The following is a 17110-nucleotide window of genomic DNA, read 5'->3' on the forward strand; positions in this document are numbered from 1 at the left end:
CCCGCCTGCCCGGGTCAAGGGAGAATCCACCCAAACCAACCAGCATACGAGAGACAAAGATCAGACGCCAGGAAGGCCTTCCCCCTTCACAAACTTGAAAAGGGAGGCATCTCGCAATGAAATACAACAAACACAGCACCAAGCAGTTGGGGCTGGAGTTTATTGCAGGGGACGCATGGACACAGAGATTCAGAGAGGAGAGGGTGGGCTGTGGGCTCTGTGCTCAGAATCCTACGGAGGGTGTCAGGAAGCGTCAGGATGGGGTCTGCCAGATGGCGGAGGAGGACCCCGGCCTGACGGCAGAGGAGCAAGGCCCCGGACCAGCTCCCCTTGGCCCCCCATTCTTCTGGATGACGGCTCCGGAGACGCTAGGCGGTATCATGAGGAGGGACACCGGGCTCTCGAGGGCTGGCGATCCAGCTTGGGGCGGGAGGCAGGGTTACCCGGGTCCTCGCCCCCCCACGGCCTCCGGCGTCTCTCTGGGTGTCTGGCGGCTCGGGCGGCGGCTGGGGTCGCTGTGGCGGCGGCGGCGGCGGCGGCTGCGCGGCAGCTCGAGCTGGGGTCGCGGCCCGCCGGGGGCTCCCAGGAGGCAGGAGACCGAGGCAGCGGCGGGCGCCGGGGCGGGCGGCGCGCCCGGGCGGGCGGCGCACGGAGGGGACAGCGCGCTGGGCGGCGGGCCGGCGGGCCCCGCGGGGGGCCGCGTGGGAACCCAGATGAGACCGTAGTAGACGGCGAGCAGCACGGCGGCCAACGAGACGCAGAGAAAGTAGGCGCAGACCGGGGCAAGGCGCAGCCAGCGGCCGCGCGGGCCTTCGCTCAGCCCGGCGCCACCCGGGCTCTCGCCGCCGCCGCCCACGCAGCTCGTGCCCCGCATCCCCGCAGCCCACTCGGCCCCGCGCAGCGGCCCGCGCAGGCCCCGCCCCCTGGGCACGCCCCCTCCCCGGGCCCACCTCCTCGGAGGACCGCCTCCGCGTTGAGCCTCCCTCGTCCAACCCCGCCCCCGCCAGCATGGCCACGCCCCCGAGGGGGCGGGTCTCCCGGCCGCGCGCTCTGGGCCCGCCCCCTCTCGTCCTCAGCCAATCATTAACAAGCTAAGGCTCAACTAGCGTCCTGACCCCACCCTCCACTTAGCTCTGACCCCGCCCCAGGTGGGCAAAGGCAGCTCTCAGCGTCGGCCAGGCTTAAATGCAAGCCCGCCCAGCGCGTAGCCGCGCCCTCCTCTCTCTGCCCCCCTACCCCTAGCCGTAACCCCGTCCCCTCTTGGGACTCAGACTTCTCCCAGGCATCTAAGCCCGCCTCCAAGCCCCACGGCCTGGCCAGGTTCAGGCCTTACAAAGCCCTCCTATCCTTAGCCGCAGGCTCGCTCCTCTTCTATCTCACCTTTCCCCAAATCAAACTCGACTGGAGCATTCGAAGGCACCCTCTCTTACTGGATTCACGCTCTCTAGCCCAGGCTCCACCCCTTTCCTCCGCCTCGCTCCACTGGTTCCAGCACCTTACTGAACACGCCCTCGACCGAGGGCTGCACCCCACGCCCGCATTAGGAACTCCCGTCTAAACCGGCTCTCGCGGCCCCATGCTACGGCTCAGGCCGTGCAGTGTTCTAACTCCATCCAGCAGAACTCTAGCCTCGTCCAGGCGTTCTAACCACGCCCTTCACAAGACCTCCTCTGGATTTAGTGTCCTGAGGTCTAAACACACCCCGAAGCCCCAGCTCGGCCCCACAACCCTTCCCCAACTCCTCCCCGCCACCCTCAATTTCTCCCACTCCCTAAAGCCATGGGATCCAGAGCGGTCTCCAGGGAGGAGAGAGCGCAGCCTGGAAATCCAGACTAACCCCCTCCTGCCGCCCCCACCCCATCAAGGCGGGGAAGCTTCAGTCCCCTCCCAGCAGCGTCTTCAGGAATTCGGGGAGGCCTGCAGGGGGGGGGGAGGGAAGACGTATCAGGGGAGTGGAGGAAGGAAGACCCCTTCCTCCCGCCTCTTCCGCCACGGAAAAGCCCGCCAAGCACAGCAACCCAGCCTGCCCTGCCAGAAACACAGTTCAAAGGTTAGCGGAAGCACTGCGTTTAATCAGAGACCGAGCCGGTGGCCGAGGAATTCCAAGTCCCGTGGAAGAGTCACCGGCTATTTGCCATGCCCCAGATGTAAACTCCAGGAGGCGGGAATCTAGGCCTGGGGCCTGGCACCCAGTCCCCGCACCCCCCCATGGCTGCCACGAGGTGGGTAACTGGGGGGTGTCTTAGCCCTCCCGGTGCCACGGCGCCCCCGAGGCGAGAGACGACCACCGCCCCGGTCCCACCCGGTTCGCTGTCCCTGGCTCCGCCCCCCTTACATTTAACCCTCTCCTGGCGGGAGTGTGACGGAAGCAGAGGACAGAGGAGCGAGGCGGCGGGAGGTTAGTGCAGAGCGCGGAGGCCCCAGGCGGCGGGCGCGGTCAGCGGGCGGCCCCCGGTGGCGGGGCGGCCGCCATCACCTTGCAGAAACGCACCCTCTGGAAGTCTGTGATCTCCGCGGCCTCCTGGCCCTCGGGGCCCGCCTCTGGGGAGAGAAGGGGCAGTCAGCGGAGGGGACAGTCTTCCCCCACTCCTTCCGGACACCCCCACCCCGTCTAGTTCCGTCTCTTATCCCAACTGAGCCTGGCTTCAGGCGTCCTGAGTAAAGTGGTTTATGGGCCTCGGGCTCCTTTAATATTCCCCACAAGCTGCATGCACCCCACCAGAACCCTGTCTGCAATGGAAGAAATAATCTGGGATGGCCAGATTGTGGTCACTCGGCCAACATGTAGCCCAAAGACAGTCCCTGGGCACGCTGCCCTCACCTGCCACCTTAAGCACGGTACTGTCGCACCCAGCCACACCCACCCTCACGCTCCCATGGGCATAAACTAACTCAATCGCACCTGCCCCACTGGACCTGCCCCCCCTGCCCCTTGGCCACCTGAACTCTGACCAGATCTTCCTTGGCTCTGCCCCAAACCCTAACCTCGCTCCTGGGGAGGTGAGGTCCCTGCTTCCAAACCTGGTTTGCACTGAGGGAGGTGGAGAGATGGGGTTGGGCCCAACATTCTAATGGGGTCTGCATTTCTATTCTAATTTACCTTGCTTCATTAGACCTCAGAATTCCAATCCTGCCCAGAGCAAAATCCGCAAACCTGCCATGCTCTCCATTCTTACTTTTGATCTATTTCAATTTCTCATCCTGCCTTCAGCCCCGCCCTTTGAAGCTAGACCCACCCCTTGAAGCTAGCCTCACCCCATTACTTTTAGATTACATCCCCAAGCCCCTGGGGCCCCTCTAAATCCTAATCCTATCCTGGCTCCACCTCCTTACCCGCAGGCCCCCCTCCATTCAATTCCCCAGCACCCCAGAGGTCCTCCACTTCACTGCACCCACCCTGACCTTAGCACCATAGCCCCACCCCCAGGTCCACTGCTACCCCTACCCCACACACCCAGGTCCCCTCTATCCTACTCTCCCCAAACCCTCCCCTCAGCCCCAGAGGGAGAAAAAGGAAGGAAGGAGGCCATCTCAGGCCCCATCCACTCCCCCACCTGGAGCTGCCTCAGACCCTTCCTCTTCAGCTTTCTGGGTTCCTGGGAGGCTGGGCCCACTCTCCAGGGAGGCAGGGGCTGGCTGGTCACCTCCTGGGGAAGGGGGAGGCCCAGTCAAGCCCTTACCCCACCAAATATCCACCCCACCCTGAGAGAGAAGGCCCTGGGGGAGTGAGGGTGTTCAAGGACACACTTGGGGAATATCATTTGAGGACGTGAATTCTTTATTGGGGAGGGGGATCTGTGGCCCAGAGCAGGGGCAGGATCTGAGGGGAGGGCATTCCAGAGACAGGCCTGGACTGTCCTCCCTAGCCTCCAAAGTGGTGGGGCACACGGGGTCCTGGGGCCCAGCCCCTCACGGTCCCCCCTGCACGCGCACACACACACAAGCAGCAAGCTTCATGCATTTCCAAAAGGCCAGGCCTCACCCGGAGACAGGGCATCAGCCGGGTGGGTGTTCTGGGGAGAATTCAGCTCCATCTCTTCACCCCAGTCAGACACAGGCTGGTGGTCCCCAGGGGGCAAAAAGGGGCTAGAAGGTGTGGCAGGGGCTTGGGGAAGTGGCAGGGGCTCCTCTGGCCTGAAGGGCTCTTTGTCAGCCTGCTCACCGGTGGGGCTTCCGGTGGGGCTTCCAGTGGGGCTTCCGGTGGGGCTTCCAGTGGGGCTTCCAGTGGGGCTTCTGGTAGGGCTTCCGGTGGGGTCAGCCTCTTGGGGTTGATGGTCTTGGGCTGGTTGTTCTTCCTCCTCCTCAGCCTCTTCTTCCTCCTCGATCTCCTCCTCCTCACTCACGTCTTCCCACTCCTCATCCTCCCCCTCGTCCTCCTCCCCCTCGTCCTCCTCCCCCTCATCCTCAGGGGGCCGGTGGGCAGGAGGAGCTGGGGTCTCAAGTAGCTGTGGGGAACACAAGGTAGGTCGGGGAGAGGGTGTGGGCCCTGAGCACCCCCAGGCCCCCTGCCCAGAGATGACAGCCACCCTACCTGTGTGGGCGCCTCCTCAGGTGGAGTGGGCTGTGAGGCCTCAGGGGCTGGGGACACCACCTCCTTCGTCTCCCAGCGGTCATCATGGTCACTGGAGGGAACGGAGGAAAGGGGTCAGGCCCAGGTGGACAGGAAGGAGCTTCCCGCCTCTGGGTCCTCCCCAGAAAACAACTACAAAATTCAACTTGGGGCGCAAGGGGCCTGCAGATTTCCAGGTGAGGATCCAGCATGTTCGAGTGCTGAGGAGAAAATGGTGGGTGTGTGTCCCCAGGGGTCAGAGACAGACAGACGGAAGGGGGGCCAGGTGGCAGAAGACGTGTGAGAGGGGACAAAGGGAAAGACGGAGGTAAAGCAAAGAGCCTAGGCCCCAACTCCCCCAGAGCAAGAACCTGACCCAGAGAGAGACAAGTACCTGAGAACAGACAGGGAAGAGACAGCACAGACACACCCACACACACACACAAGTCAGAACCACCAGAGGCAGAGCCCAACAGCCCTGCTGGAAGCATGGGGGTCTACACACGCCAGGGGAAGGGGTGCCCCCACCTGTAGGCACGAGGGGCTGCCTTGGTCTGGGGTCGGCTATTCTTCTTCTTCCTGCGGCTGACCTCAGCTTTGTGCTGGGACAGGAACTCCCTGAAAGTGGGGGGCTTGGGGGGCCGAGTCCAGGCCTGATCATCTGCAATAGAACCCAGGAGGAATCAGGGATGGGGGCCATGGCACAAACCAATCCCCAGGCCTGGCCCTGCCAGCTGCCCCACCCCACCCAAGGACACCCACTCACCGTAGCGGTGAGATGGTTCAAGGGCAGCAGCTGGACCATCCTTGAACCTGGGGAAAAGAGAAAGGGGGTGAGTACGCAGCTGGGAGAATAGTGGGAGCAAGAGGGGTGGGGAAAGATGTGGGCTGAGATCAGAAATCAAGGTCACAGAGGGAAACACTGATTAGAAGGCAGACAGGTGATGGACAAGAGGCAAACTTGACACTGTAGTGACAGATAACAGAAAGAAAAAACTCAGTAACTGACCAAAACAAAAACAGCAAGTACATGATCCCCAGCTTCTGGTGTGGCCTCAATTCTTTTTTTATTATTATTAGTTTTTTTTTTATTATTATTTATGATAGTCACAGAGAGAGAGAGAGGCAGAGGCACAGGCAGAGGGAGAAGCAGGCTCCATGCACTGGGAGCCCGACATGGAATTCGATCCCGGGTCTCCAGGATCGCGCCCTGGGCCAAAGGCAGGTGCCAAACCGCTGCGCCACCCAGGGATCCTGTGGCCTCAATTCTTATCACTGTCTCCCATCTCCCCAGATAAGCAGTCTCCTACCACACAGAGCTCCTGCCTCAGGGCCTTTGCACCTGCTGCTCCTGGAACACTTCCACAGACCTTTCAGTGGCCTGCACCTCACTTCCTCCAGGCCCCAGCTCAGATTCTCCTAGACACTGGTCTAAAATAATCACATTATTATATATATCACCAAGGTCTAAAACAAGACCCTCTGTTCTCTATACTTTCTTTCACTGTTCTTCATAACCTGCACTGGATCTATTACTGAATAGATCCTTTCCAACTAGACTCTAGCTTCCCTGAAGGCAGAAGCATTTTGTTCACAACTACATCCCCATCACCTGTCATGACACAGAGAAGGGACTCAATACATTTGCTGATGGAGGCACCTGGGTGGCTCAGTCAGTTAAGCACCTGCCTTGGGCTCAGGTCATAATCCTGGAGGATGGAGCCCCACATCAGGTGTCCTGCTCAGCGGGGAGCCTGCTTCTCCCTCTCCCTCTGCCCTTCCCCCGCTTGTGCTCGCTCTCTAATAAATAAAATCTTTAAAAAGAATGCTGCTGAAATCAAAGCATGCATTCATCAATGAGACTTGCTGCAGACTACTTTGGGGACATTTTATCATTCTTAACCCTGAGAATGTCTCCTAAAAGCCTTAGAAAGATCAGGTAGGATATCCATGCAAAGTATTTCTCGCACTTGTGCAAGCTTGGCTCACAATCCACAAATAAATGCTCTGACCACTGGGCACACACACACCACCCTCTATCTCCAGCGAGTGCCAACAATAAAAGTGACTGGCATGAAAACTTCCAAAGGGTGCGGGATGGCTGGATGGCTAAGTTGGGCATCTGACTCTTGATTTCAGCTCAGGTCACGATCTCAGGGTCGTGGGACTGAGCCCCGTGTGGGGCTCTGTGCTCAGCAGGGAGTCTGCTTGAGGATTCTCTCTCTCCCTCTGCCACTCCCCCTGCTTGCATGTGCTTTCTCTCTCAAATAATTAATGAATTAAACCACAACTGCAGATCTTATGATTGCTGTTGGCTGGCTCTGGTACAGAAGTTGGCCTTTTTGTCAATGACACAAGGGTATAGCTTTGCTTTAAGTTGGACTAACTGGATGCTTCCCAGGACCTGAAAGAGGACACAAGTAGGACAAGGATAACAGTGGCACCTGGATAGGGAGTTTGGGTTTGGGGGGCTGCGGTTTGAAAGTGTAATCACTGTTAGCAATTCCTCACGCCTTCTCCATTTAGAATTTCCATCTGTACCCTTAGCCAGGGCGCCACTGCAGTACCATCAACTGGAGCTGTGTAATGTCCCGCCCCAATAATGCTGGGTCTGTTGCTAACAGAATGGGAAATATGTCCACCTCCCTCCTGCACATCTGCCAATGCCATGACCAGCACTTCTCCAGAGGGCTGCTTCTGCCTGAACCCCAGTATGAGCCCACATGGAGCAGAACTGAGTTCAGCCTAGAAGCCAAGCCTAGCTGGACCCAAAGCTTAGAGCCCAGCCTGGATCAGCCAAACCCAGCTGACCTGTAAACAGATGAGGAAAAAAATGGCTTTCAAAAGAGAAAAAAGGGGTGCCTGGGCGGCTCAGTCAGTTAAGAGTCTGCCTTCAGCTCAGATCATAATTCTGAGGTCCTGGGATGGAGCCCACATCGAGCTCCCTGCTCAGAGGGGAGCCTGCTTCTCCCTCTCCCTCTGCTGCTCCCCCTGCTTGTGGTCTCTGGCTTGCTCTCTCTCTCAAATATATAAGAAAAAGGAAGAGAAGGGAAGAGGTTTTATATGCCAGGGATTTGTTAGTGGTTATGCAACACAATGATTGCTAATTGATACACAAGGTAGGACGAGAGAGAGAGAGAGAGAGAGAGAGAGAGAGAGAGAGAGGAGTAAGTCAGGGTGAAGGTCAAGGAGCCAGACCAGAGCGGACAAAGGGGACACTCACATCCCATCGGTCTTCTCAGCATCCCACTCCCGCCGCCACTGGCCGGTGGGCTTGCGGTGTCTCTGCAGCCGTTCCTGGTCGATCTTTTCCCTCTCCTGCTTCCAGCGCAGATACTCCGACCGCTCCCGGCCCGTCATGGAGAGCGTCATGTCGCCAGCGCTGCCCAGGCCGGCCCGGCGGCCCTGCCCACACCAAGAAAGGCAGTCAGAGCCCCATTCCACAAGCCAGCCCACTCAGTCTCACCCCCGTGCCCTCTGGGCTCAGACACAGGGCCACGTTCAAGGTCACACAAGAAGAAGGTGACGGGGTAGGGATCAGAACCAGGTCAGCTCACGTGGCATCTCCTCAGAGAGACCATCCCAGGGCACTGCTCTCTATTCCCTCTCGCTGCAAGGTTTTTCTTCACAATGCTTCACATTACCCAACACCTTACTGTATGTTCGTTTATATGGCTCCCTACAGAATCTACTTCAGGGCAGGGGATTTGCCTTAAGACTCAGCCCCAGCACCTATGTTGGCATCCCACACCCAGCAGGTCCCAGTAAGCATTACTGACGCTAGCCAGAGCAGAGCGTACAGCACCTAAAAGCATCATAAAGCTGTTGTTCAGAGAAAAGAGCTATGGTCCCCGCTCAAGAAGGGACCATTAGCCTGGGGCTGAATATGAGGTGTGGGGGCCCCTGGGTGGCTCAGTGGTTGCGTGTCTGCCTTCGGCCCAGGGTGTGATCCCAGGGTCCTGGGATCGAGTCCTGCATCAGGGTCTCCGCAGGGAGCCTGCTTCTCCCTCCTCCTATGTCTCTGCCTCTCTCTCCATGTCTCTCATGAATAAATGAATTAAAAAAAAAAAAAGATGGGGTGGGGAGGCCACCCCTCCCTGCTTGGCCTGGCACTCAGGCACACCCTCAATCAAATGTATGCTGCAGAAAGGACAGAATGGCTGCAGAGCGGTAGCGGACCTGGGGTGCCCCAGCTGCCAGCACGCACCTGCCGCTCCTGCTCCAGGCCGCAGCGCACCCGCTCAAAGTCAGGCCCCCCCCAATTGCGCCCGTGCCGGCGGCTGCCTTCCCGGCGGTCCCGCTCAGGCTCCTCCAGGGGACCACTGCGCCGCCGGGGGTCATCCAGGAAGTTCCGCACAGGGTTGGGCTCCAGCACACCTTCCTACGGGCACAGGGAGTAGGGGTGGGGGTTGGAGGGCGCCCTGAGGCCCAGGCGGCTCCACCCCACCACCGGGACGCCTCCCCGGCACTGACCCGCTGGTTGCGCTCATACTCCGCAATCTTCTCCATCTCCTCGTTCATCTTCTCGATGTTCTGCCGCCGCCGCTCCTCCCACTCCTGGTGGCATGTAGAAGAGAGACGCTGGGGTGTCAGGAAGATGCTAACAACGCTGGTGTTTGTTAGCATCTGCGCAGAGTGACCACGGCAGGCCTGAGTCTCTCTCTGTAGACAGGCCTGCTGGCAAGGCCGGCTCCTGACTGGCATCTGGGAACTTGACGCCCAGAACATTCCTGGGCAATGGTTAACTATAAAGGGGGCCTAAAGTGCCTTAGCTGCCTGTGCAAGTGGCAGGGTACATGCTGAACGTACCGAACGACTGCTTTCCTTCTGGTGTCTGGGATTTGCATGTGTACGAGGCAGAGAGGACCTGTGTGACCACCACCCAACAAAAACCCCAGGGACTTGGTCTCTAGGAAGTCCCCGTGGACAGCCCTTCACGTGTGTTGTCACAATTCAACACTGGAGGAATTAAGGACACTGTGAGGTGTGACTGCATTCCACAAGAACGTTCGGGAGCCTACATCTGAGCTCCTCCAGACATTGTCCTGTGCACCTTCTTTGTTTGGTTTTGCATCATAATAAATCTTAGCCATCAATCAATCTTTCTAGGAAAACAATGAACCCTACAAAGGAGCTGGGGACCCCAACACTCCATAGCTGCACAGAAATTATCCCAAAAGCAACAATAACTTAGGAGGTGGCAGGGTGACGACCCACACACACAATCCATTCTCCCCTCTTCCGTGGTAACAGAATTTTAAATGAGCACACGGCCAAGTTGCTGGAGAAGACGTTTTCATTCCCAGGGCTCAACATACGGGAGAGAAACTTCCACCTTGGTTAAGCCATGGTGTTCTGAGGTCTTTTGGAGACAGCAGCTTTAACATGTGCAAACATCCATAAGTAACATTCCTCAAGCACTTGAGCATTATCAGGATTTCCACGCCCCATGTCCCAGAATACTGGTGATAACCTTGAAACCTGATTATTATTCCCCTGAGAGCCTAGGAGATTCCAGAGGAAGTGAGTTGCCCAGGGACAGGGAACTAATCAAACAGAGTTGACCCCAAGTCCAAGGCAGGCTCAGAGCCCCTGTGCTAGACAGCCTCCCAGCCTGCAGATCTCACGCCAGGGTGGTAGAGCAGTCACAGTAAGACATCACTGCTCCCCGCAAATAAATCCAGGCTACGAGACAGAACAAGAGAGACGGGGGTGCATGTATACTGGACAGAAACATTTCACTAAAAAGAGAGAACAAAGACATAGGTCAACAGAAGGTAGGAAGGGGTGGCAAGTATGCACCAGACAGCAAAAAAAGGGCGATAAAGAGACAGGGAGGGGCAGCCCGGATGGCTCAACAGTTTAGCTATGTCTTCAGCCCAGGGCGTGATCCTGGGGTCCCAGGATGGGGTCCCGGGATTGAGTCCCGCATCGGGCTTCCTGCAAGGAGCCTGCTTCTCCCTCTCCCTCAATCTCTCTCTGTCTCTCTCTCTGTCTCTCATGAATAAATAAAATCTTAAAACAAAAAAAATTTTTTAAAAAGAGAGACAGGGAGAGTCCACTAAGCACGAGTCAGGGGAGGGAGGGAGGAATAGGAGAGAAAGAGTTGATGGTAGGGCTCACATACAGAAAGATGGACAATCGGACACTCGGAAATGGGTGTTTGAGAGCAGAAACCAGGAGGAAGGAGACAGTAAGAGCCTCAGCCAGAGGACTCCAGCCTGTTCCAGGCTCCTACCTTAGATTTGCGGTCAGCCACTGAGGTATCTCCAGCTCCAGAAAGATGAGGGGACCCTCGGCCCCGGCCTCTCCGGCCACGGCCCCCAGCTCCTCCTCGAGGCTGCTCCCCGCAACTGTCCTCCCAGCTGCGGGCTGCCCGGCCCATGCCTGCCCGGCCTCCATGTTGGGGGGGCATCCGGCCTCCCTTGCTGGCCCCTGGGGGCCGTGGGGTCCCGGGAGACCTTCGAGAGGTCTTCTCCTGGAAGAGGGGAGGGAGGAAGAGCACAGTGACTGGAATGCAGAAGCAAGGACAGCCCAGCTCAGAGGGCAGCTGCAAGATTTGAGGCTGCCCGGAAGGCTGGGGCAGCTGGGGGGGGGGGGAGCTCTCAGGCCTCAGGTCTCAACTTACCCCGTCCCTGTCCTGATGAGGCCCCCAACCCAGTGTGGAGCTCACCGCCTCAACTGCCACGTTCTCCTTCTCCACTGAGCGGTTCTTCCGGGGCGCTGTCACGGCTACTCCCTCGAGTTCGGCTTTTTTCCGGTCCTCCTCAATCTCCTGGAAGCAAACATCAGCAGGAAGAGTGTCAGGGGACTGGTGCCCGCTGCATTCCCACAGCCCCCTGAGCTCCTCTCAAGACCAGCCACCACCTGAGCCTCTCTCCTGAAATTCTGACAAGACAGGTGGTCACTTCAGCACCTTCCCCTTCACACTACCCCACTGGTTCCCTGCTCAGAAACCTCCTGTGGTACCCACCTCTGAGTAAGAGCCAAAAGTTTCCCTGCAGATTACGTGGCCCTACGGGGTCTGGCCTTGTTACCATTCTGACCTTATCCCCCATCCTCTCCCCTTCTTGTCCCCCTTGCTCATTCTGCCTTCTCACTGTTCCTAGAACGTACTAGGCTCTGACCCACCTCAGGGCCTTTGTACCTCTGCTGAAAACACTCTTCCCCCAGAGAGCCTTCAGTCCCTCACCTCCTTCAGACTTTAATATTTTATTTATTTATTTATGAGGAACACAGAGAGAGAGAGAAGCAGAGACACAGGCAGAGAGAGAAGCAGCCTCCATGCAGGGAGCCCGACGTGGGACTCAATCCCAGGACTCCAGGATCACACCCTGGGCCGAAGGCAGGCATTCAACCACAGAGCCACCCAGGCGTCCCTTCCTTCAGGTTTCGTCTCCTTCTCAGAGAGGCCTTCCCTGACCAACTTACAGAAACCACCTACCCCACCATTCTCATGGCCCTTCTCCTGTTCACTGCTTGACCTTGTATGTACTTTGCCTATTGTCTGCCTTCCCCTTTGCAACAGAAACTGCCTGAGGACAGGGATATCTGGCTGTTTTGTTCACTGATTTATAACCCAAGCCTAGAACAATTTGTGATATACAACAGAAACTCGACATAATGCTTTTTTTTTTTTCAAGTAAATGAATGAATGCATGAAAAATGAATAAGTGAAACCCACTCTTTCTTCCAGGTTCTTTCTTAAACTGTTTTTTTTTTTTTTAATTTTTATTTATTTATGATAGTCACAGAGAGAGAGAGAGAGGCAGAGACACAGGCAGAGGGAGAAGCAGGCTCCATGCACCGGGAGCCCGACGTGGGATTCGATCCCGGGTCTCCAGGATCGCGCCCTGGGCCAAAGGCAGGCGCCAAACCGCTGCGCCACCCAGGGATCCCTCTTCCAGGTTCTTTCTTAGGAACAGCCTCATCAACTGCTCTGTCACTTGTGACAAGGACCTGGGCCACATCTTGGCCCTTCCCTTCTCCTCCCCATCTCTGCCACCACCTGTCATTGAGTCCTCCCAACAGCCCTATCCCAGGCCTGGGACCTCTTCTCCTCGCCAAGGTCCCTGCCTCAGCTTCCTCCTTGGTCTCTGGGCTCTGATATCGACTCCTCCCACCCATCACCACACAGCACCCAGGGGGCTCTTCCTAAAAGGCTATTCTGACCAGATCCCACTCCTGCTCAAAACCCTCCATAGTTCCCCAGTGCTCTCGAGAAAAAGTCCAAATTCTCAGCCTGGCTGCCAGGATCAATAGCCCTCCACTGACCTTCCAACACTAAGCTCCAAATTTCTGCACAAACTGTTCCCTCTCCTCTTTTCAGCTAGCTAACTCAGCCTTCAGGTCTCAGAATCTCTTCCTCCAGGAAGTCCTCCCTAATATCCCCCAGACTGGGTGAGGAGACCCCTCTGGGACCTCCAAACCCCTGAACTCCTGCAGCCCAACCCAGCCCACTCTGGGTCATCACTGCCTGAAGCAAGGTCTGCGCCCCCACAGGACTGTGAACTCTGGAAAAACAGGGTCAGGGCTGTCTCAGTCATAGCTATGTCCCCAGTAACACTAAGCCTAGGAGTGAAAACCCTGGCAAGTATTCATGTATGAATGATGGGATGATGGAATGAAGGAAGGAATGGCAGGCTTAGGTCTTTGGTTTTTATCCTGAAAGTGATGGGGAGCCATGAAAAGGTTTGAAGGAAGGGAGAGGTGAGCGAAACTCACTGCGGGGAGGAGAGGGGATGGGGTCTCCCAGGGCGGGGCTAGGGCACCTGGTAGCGCCGGATGAGGGCCTCATTCTTTCGCCGAAGAGCCTCGATCCTCTTGTCCAACTCAGCATCTTTCTCCTCCTTCGATTTCAGATCCAGTGTGGCTGACTGAGAGGAGGAGACAGTTGAGAGACAGTAAGAAAAACCTACACCCACTCCGGCCCCATTCGATCCAGGATCTGAATCTTGGGTCCCCTCCTCACAAGCCCCGGAACCCAAAGCTCAGATTCCAGAAACCCCACTTTCCATCTCACCATTCCGCTGGCTAGGTGGGGCCAGGGTCCCAGCAAACTTCCCCTGCACAATCTGGACACAGCACAGGGGGTTCCTGAGGGCAGAGGGAACAGAAAGAACTAAGGCCAATGCCTCCTTAGTCGGCTTCCATCTCACCCTTACTGGGGACTCCTCTCAAAAACATTTGCACATAAACACCACCACCCGCATCCCAGAGAATTCTAGCCCTCACTCCCACCGCCTTTTCTTGTACTACCTCAGCCCTGACCTGGAGAAATGTACACTCCGCCATTTGTACCCACCCATTCCCCACTTCAACACTAGTCACGCCCACCTTGGGAAAGTTCTGGTCCCACCCTACCGCTTAAGGAAACATCCAACACTGCTCCCTTCCAAAGGAAGATTCTATCTAGTTCAGCCTCCACACCCCAGTGCTGGGAGTTTCAACCCAGGGCCTCCATCTCCAGAGAGCTTCAGATACATCCTCTCATCCCCAGTCTGTACAAGAAGATTCTAGGCCCACGTTCCTGGGTCCACTCTGGTCCCGCTCCATCCCCGAGAACATTCTAACCCACCTTTTTCCCAGGAATGTTTCAGAATCGTCCATAACTCCACCCTCAAAATACGTTCGAACCCTACGCCTACAGGTTGCCCTGACCCTGGGAGAACCCTTTAAGCCCACACCTCCCTCTGGGATGTCCTAGTCCCGCCCCCAACATCCCGAAGAAGGTGCCGCTGCCTCCGCAACAACCCCGCAAAGGAAACTGGCCCAGTACTCACTAGAGAGGCTTCCTGGGCCTGGCTCAACCACCCCACAGAACTTCCCGGCCGGCGCGCGCCTTTGCAGGGAGAAGCTCCAGCCTCCACCCTGTCGGAAAGGCCACGGCCCCAGCCCCCGCCGGGACCAACTTTGCGGCCCCGCCTTTCCCACTAGGCCTCTAACCCCGCCCACAGGCGCATCCAGAGTCAGGCCCCGCTTCAGACTTTCCCAGCCAGCCCCTCGGCCCCGCCCCCTCGCCCCAGGCAGAAGCCTGAACCCGCCCCCCGCTCCTCGCGCTAGTCCGTCGGCCCCGCCTCCGCTTTGCCCAGCCCAGCTCCCAGCCCCGCCCCCTGCCTCCCAGCCCCGCCCCCTCGCGGCAGGCTATGGCCCCGCCCCCGGCGCCCCTGGCCGAGGTCCTGGCTCCCGCGCCAGCTTCTGCGCCGACACTCTGACCGCGCCCCTGGCTCCCGCAAAACTTTCTGGTACCACCCCCCAGCATTCCCCGCCGACAGCCCTGGCCCCGCCCCTGCCACCCACAACTTCTGAGTCTAGCCTCCGCCTTCGCGTCTGCCTCGGCAGTCAGGGCCGACCACCAGGGCCCACTTCCAGCTCGGGCAAAACTTTCTGGCCCCGCCTCCAGCACGTTCAGCCAGCGCCCCGGCCCCGCCCCCTAGCTCTCCCGGCGGCATTGGTCCCCGCCCCGCCTCCCTGTGCCCACCCACGCCCCCGCCCCGCCCACAGCCCGGCCCGCCAGCGCCCGGCCCACCCGCCGCCGTCCCGCCCCGCCAGCGCGCCCCCAGCCTCCCATGTGGGCGTCCCGTCCCCGCCCCCCGCAGAGTACTCTGGCCCCGCCCCCGCGGCCTGCTCGCGGCCCCGCCCGCGCCCGCGCCCGTTCCCCTCACGTGGGGCGCCAGGCCCCGCCCTCTCCGGGCGCGCTCCCGGCCCCCTCCCCCGGTCACCTGTCCCGGAGACCCCGCGGCGTCCGCGACTCCGGCTCCGTCGGCCTCCGCGTCCGCAGCTCCCGGGCCGCGCGCGTCACTTCCCGTCCGCACCACGTGAAGGGGGGAACTAAAGAGAGTCACTTCCGGTCCTGCCGACCCGTTTCCGGGAGCCTTAAAGGCGCCGCGCCCCCGCGGGTGCGGGCGGCGTGTGTCTAGGTGGTCCTCGAGAGTGTTCTGGAAGCTTGCTCCACTTGGTTTGGCCTAGATTACCTCCTTGCGGGGAAAAGAGACACTATCCTCTCCCTGGCCTCTACAGGCTCCCTCTTCCTTCCCATAAATAGGTTCTGGGCCCTGGGCAATGACTCCTGGAAGCCTCACCTGCCAGACTTGTGCTGGGGTGGGCTGGGGGGAGCCCCTCACCCTCCTGCAATGAAACCTTAGTTGTAGAAGCTTAAAATTTCCAACCGTTAGAATCTTTCCTTCATTCCGCAAATCTGCATTGAGTGCCAAGCTTAGGGGAGGTGAAGTGCCTGGGGGGAGGAGGGGAGTCAAGGCGATGCACAAGGCAGACCCCATCCCTTCCCTCAGGAGGGGAGGCACAATTACATGTGAAATAACAGAAATAGAAATGTGGGAGCTACCTTGCAGAGGGGTAGAAGGAGAGGCCTCAGGGTGAGAGGCAGGGGCTGCCCAGAGCGCACACAGCCTGTGCAAAGGCCCTGTGGTGAGTGAGCTTAGTGCATTCCAGGAACTGGAAAAAGCTCAGAGAGGAAGCCACTGGATTTGGCTACAGAAGGCAGGGGGATTACTTGCATTAACCAAAAATTCGTTGCGATGAACCTGTCGTCACAATTGATAAAAAGTGGGATCCCTGGGTGGCGCAGTGGTTTGGCGCCTGCCTTTGGCCCAGGGCGCGATCCTGGAGACCCGGGATCGAATCCCACATCAGGCTCCTGGTGCATGGAGCCTGCTTCTCCCTCTGCCTGTGTCTCTGCCTCTCTCTCACTGCGTGCCTACCATAAATTAATTAATTAATTAATTAATTAATTAATTAAAAAAACAAAACAATTGATAAAAAGTTGGGGATCCCTGGGTGGCTCAGTGGTCTGGCGCCTGCGGTGGCCCCAGGGCATGATCCTGGAATCCCGAGATCAGGTCCCGTGTCAGGCTCCCTGCATGAAAACTGCTTCTCCTTCTGCCTGTGTCTCTGCCTCTCTCTCTCTCTCTCTCTCTCTGTGTGTGTGTGACTATCATAAATAAATAAGTAAAAAATAACTGAATTTCTTATGACTCCCCAAATACCTGCCAAGTTCACTACATGCTTCTTTAGTTCTTTACTCATATGTCAGCTCCACTTAGGGACCTCTCTTGAAGCCACCTGTTTGAAAATTGCAAAACCTCCCATTACAATTCTTCTTCCCACTGTTTTTCCATTTTACTGTTCACCCTCTGAACTCACCAAATGTTTTACTTACTTATCTTGTTTTCTGTCTCCTCCACCGTATCTTCTTCTTATAACCTGCTGTGTCCCCAGTGCCTCTAACAATACCTCATGCATAGTAAACTCTCCAAGAAAATGTGTTTATGAATGGGTGAATCTTTATTACAACTATATTCTCCTTTCCTATAAAACAAAAAGCGTATATACTACACTGAGATTATAGATCTTTATTTTAACAATGGATGACTGACAACCTTTAAAACTGCTGTGTGAGGGGCACCTGGGTGGCTCAGTTGGTTAAACATCTGCCTTCAAAAAAATAAAATAAAAAAAAAAATAAACATCTGCCTTCAGCTCAGGTCATGATCTCAGAGTCCTGGGTTGGAGACCCACATTGGGCTCCCTGCTCAGCAGGGA

At 57.6% G+C, this 17110-nt stretch overlaps 2 protein-coding genes across 7 annotated transcripts; both read right to left on the minus strand.

The window, feature by feature from the left end:
- Positions 1 to 142: 142 nt before the first annotated feature.
- On the minus strand, positions 143 to 1042 carry INAFM1 (InaF motif containing 1). Its single transcript, XM_072773772.1, has one exon. The coding sequence runs from the start codon at positions 872 to 874 to the stop codon at positions 440 to 442; it is 435 nt and encodes a 144-aa protein (XP_072629873.1). The 5' UTR covers positions 875 to 1042; the 3' UTR covers positions 143 to 439.
- Positions 1043 to 1236: 194 nt separating this feature from the next.
- CCDC9 (coiled-coil domain containing 9) lies at positions 1237 to 15425 on the minus strand. 6 transcript variants are annotated; one of them, XM_072773647.1, is made up of 15 exons: positions 15271 to 15425; positions 13572 to 13645; positions 13321 to 13425; positions 11178 to 11324; positions 10788 to 11027; positions 9023 to 9106; positions 8757 to 8930; positions 7773 to 7954; positions 5316 to 5362; positions 5078 to 5210; positions 4532 to 4622; positions 4163 to 4445; positions 3555 to 3647; positions 2492 to 2541; positions 1237 to 1917 (listed from the first exon to the last, which is right to left on the minus strand). In XM_072773647.1, exons 2-15 carry the CDS (start codon positions 13572 to 13574, stop codon positions 1900 to 1902), a joined length of 1650 nt encoding a protein of 549 aa, XP_072629748.1. In that variant the 5' UTR covers positions 13575 to 13645; positions 15271 to 15425; the 3' UTR covers positions 1237 to 1899. The 6 variants fall into 6 exon arrangements, with proteins under 6 accessions (XP_072629748.1, XP_072629745.1, XP_072629738.1 ...); XM_072773644.1 differs by lacking the exons at positions 1237 to 1917; positions 2492 to 2541; positions 3555 to 3647 and having other exon boundaries at positions 3761 to 4445; positions 11223 to 11324; XM_072773637.1 differs by lacking the exons at positions 1237 to 1917; positions 2492 to 2541; positions 3555 to 3647 and having other exon boundaries at positions 3761 to 4445.
- Between the last annotated feature and the right edge of the window lie 1685 nt (positions 15426 to 17110).

The sequence above is a fragment of the Canis lupus genome, chromosome 1, assembly GCF_048164855.1.
Source record: "Canis lupus baileyi chromosome 1, mCanLup2.hap1, whole genome shotgun sequence".
Taxonomy (NCBI): domain Eukaryota; kingdom Metazoa; phylum Chordata; class Mammalia; order Carnivora; family Canidae; genus Canis; species Canis lupus.

Bases quoted from the DNA above. Each gene is read 5' to 3' on its own strand.
- CCDC9 (XM_072773637.1), bottom strand. The intron at 5,211-5,315 runs GTGAGTGGGTGT...GTTCTATTGCAG, and splicing joins TGAACCATCTCACCGCTACG to ATGATCAGGCCTGGACTCGG. The intron at 4,623-5,077 runs GTGGGGGCACCC...CGTTCCCTCCAG, and splicing joins GCAGCCCCTCGTGCCTACAG to TGACCATGATGACCGCTGGG.
- INAFM1 (XM_072773772.1), bottom strand. From the start codon at position 874: ATGCGGGGCACGAGCTGCGTGGGCGGCGGCGGCGAGAGCCCGGGTGGC.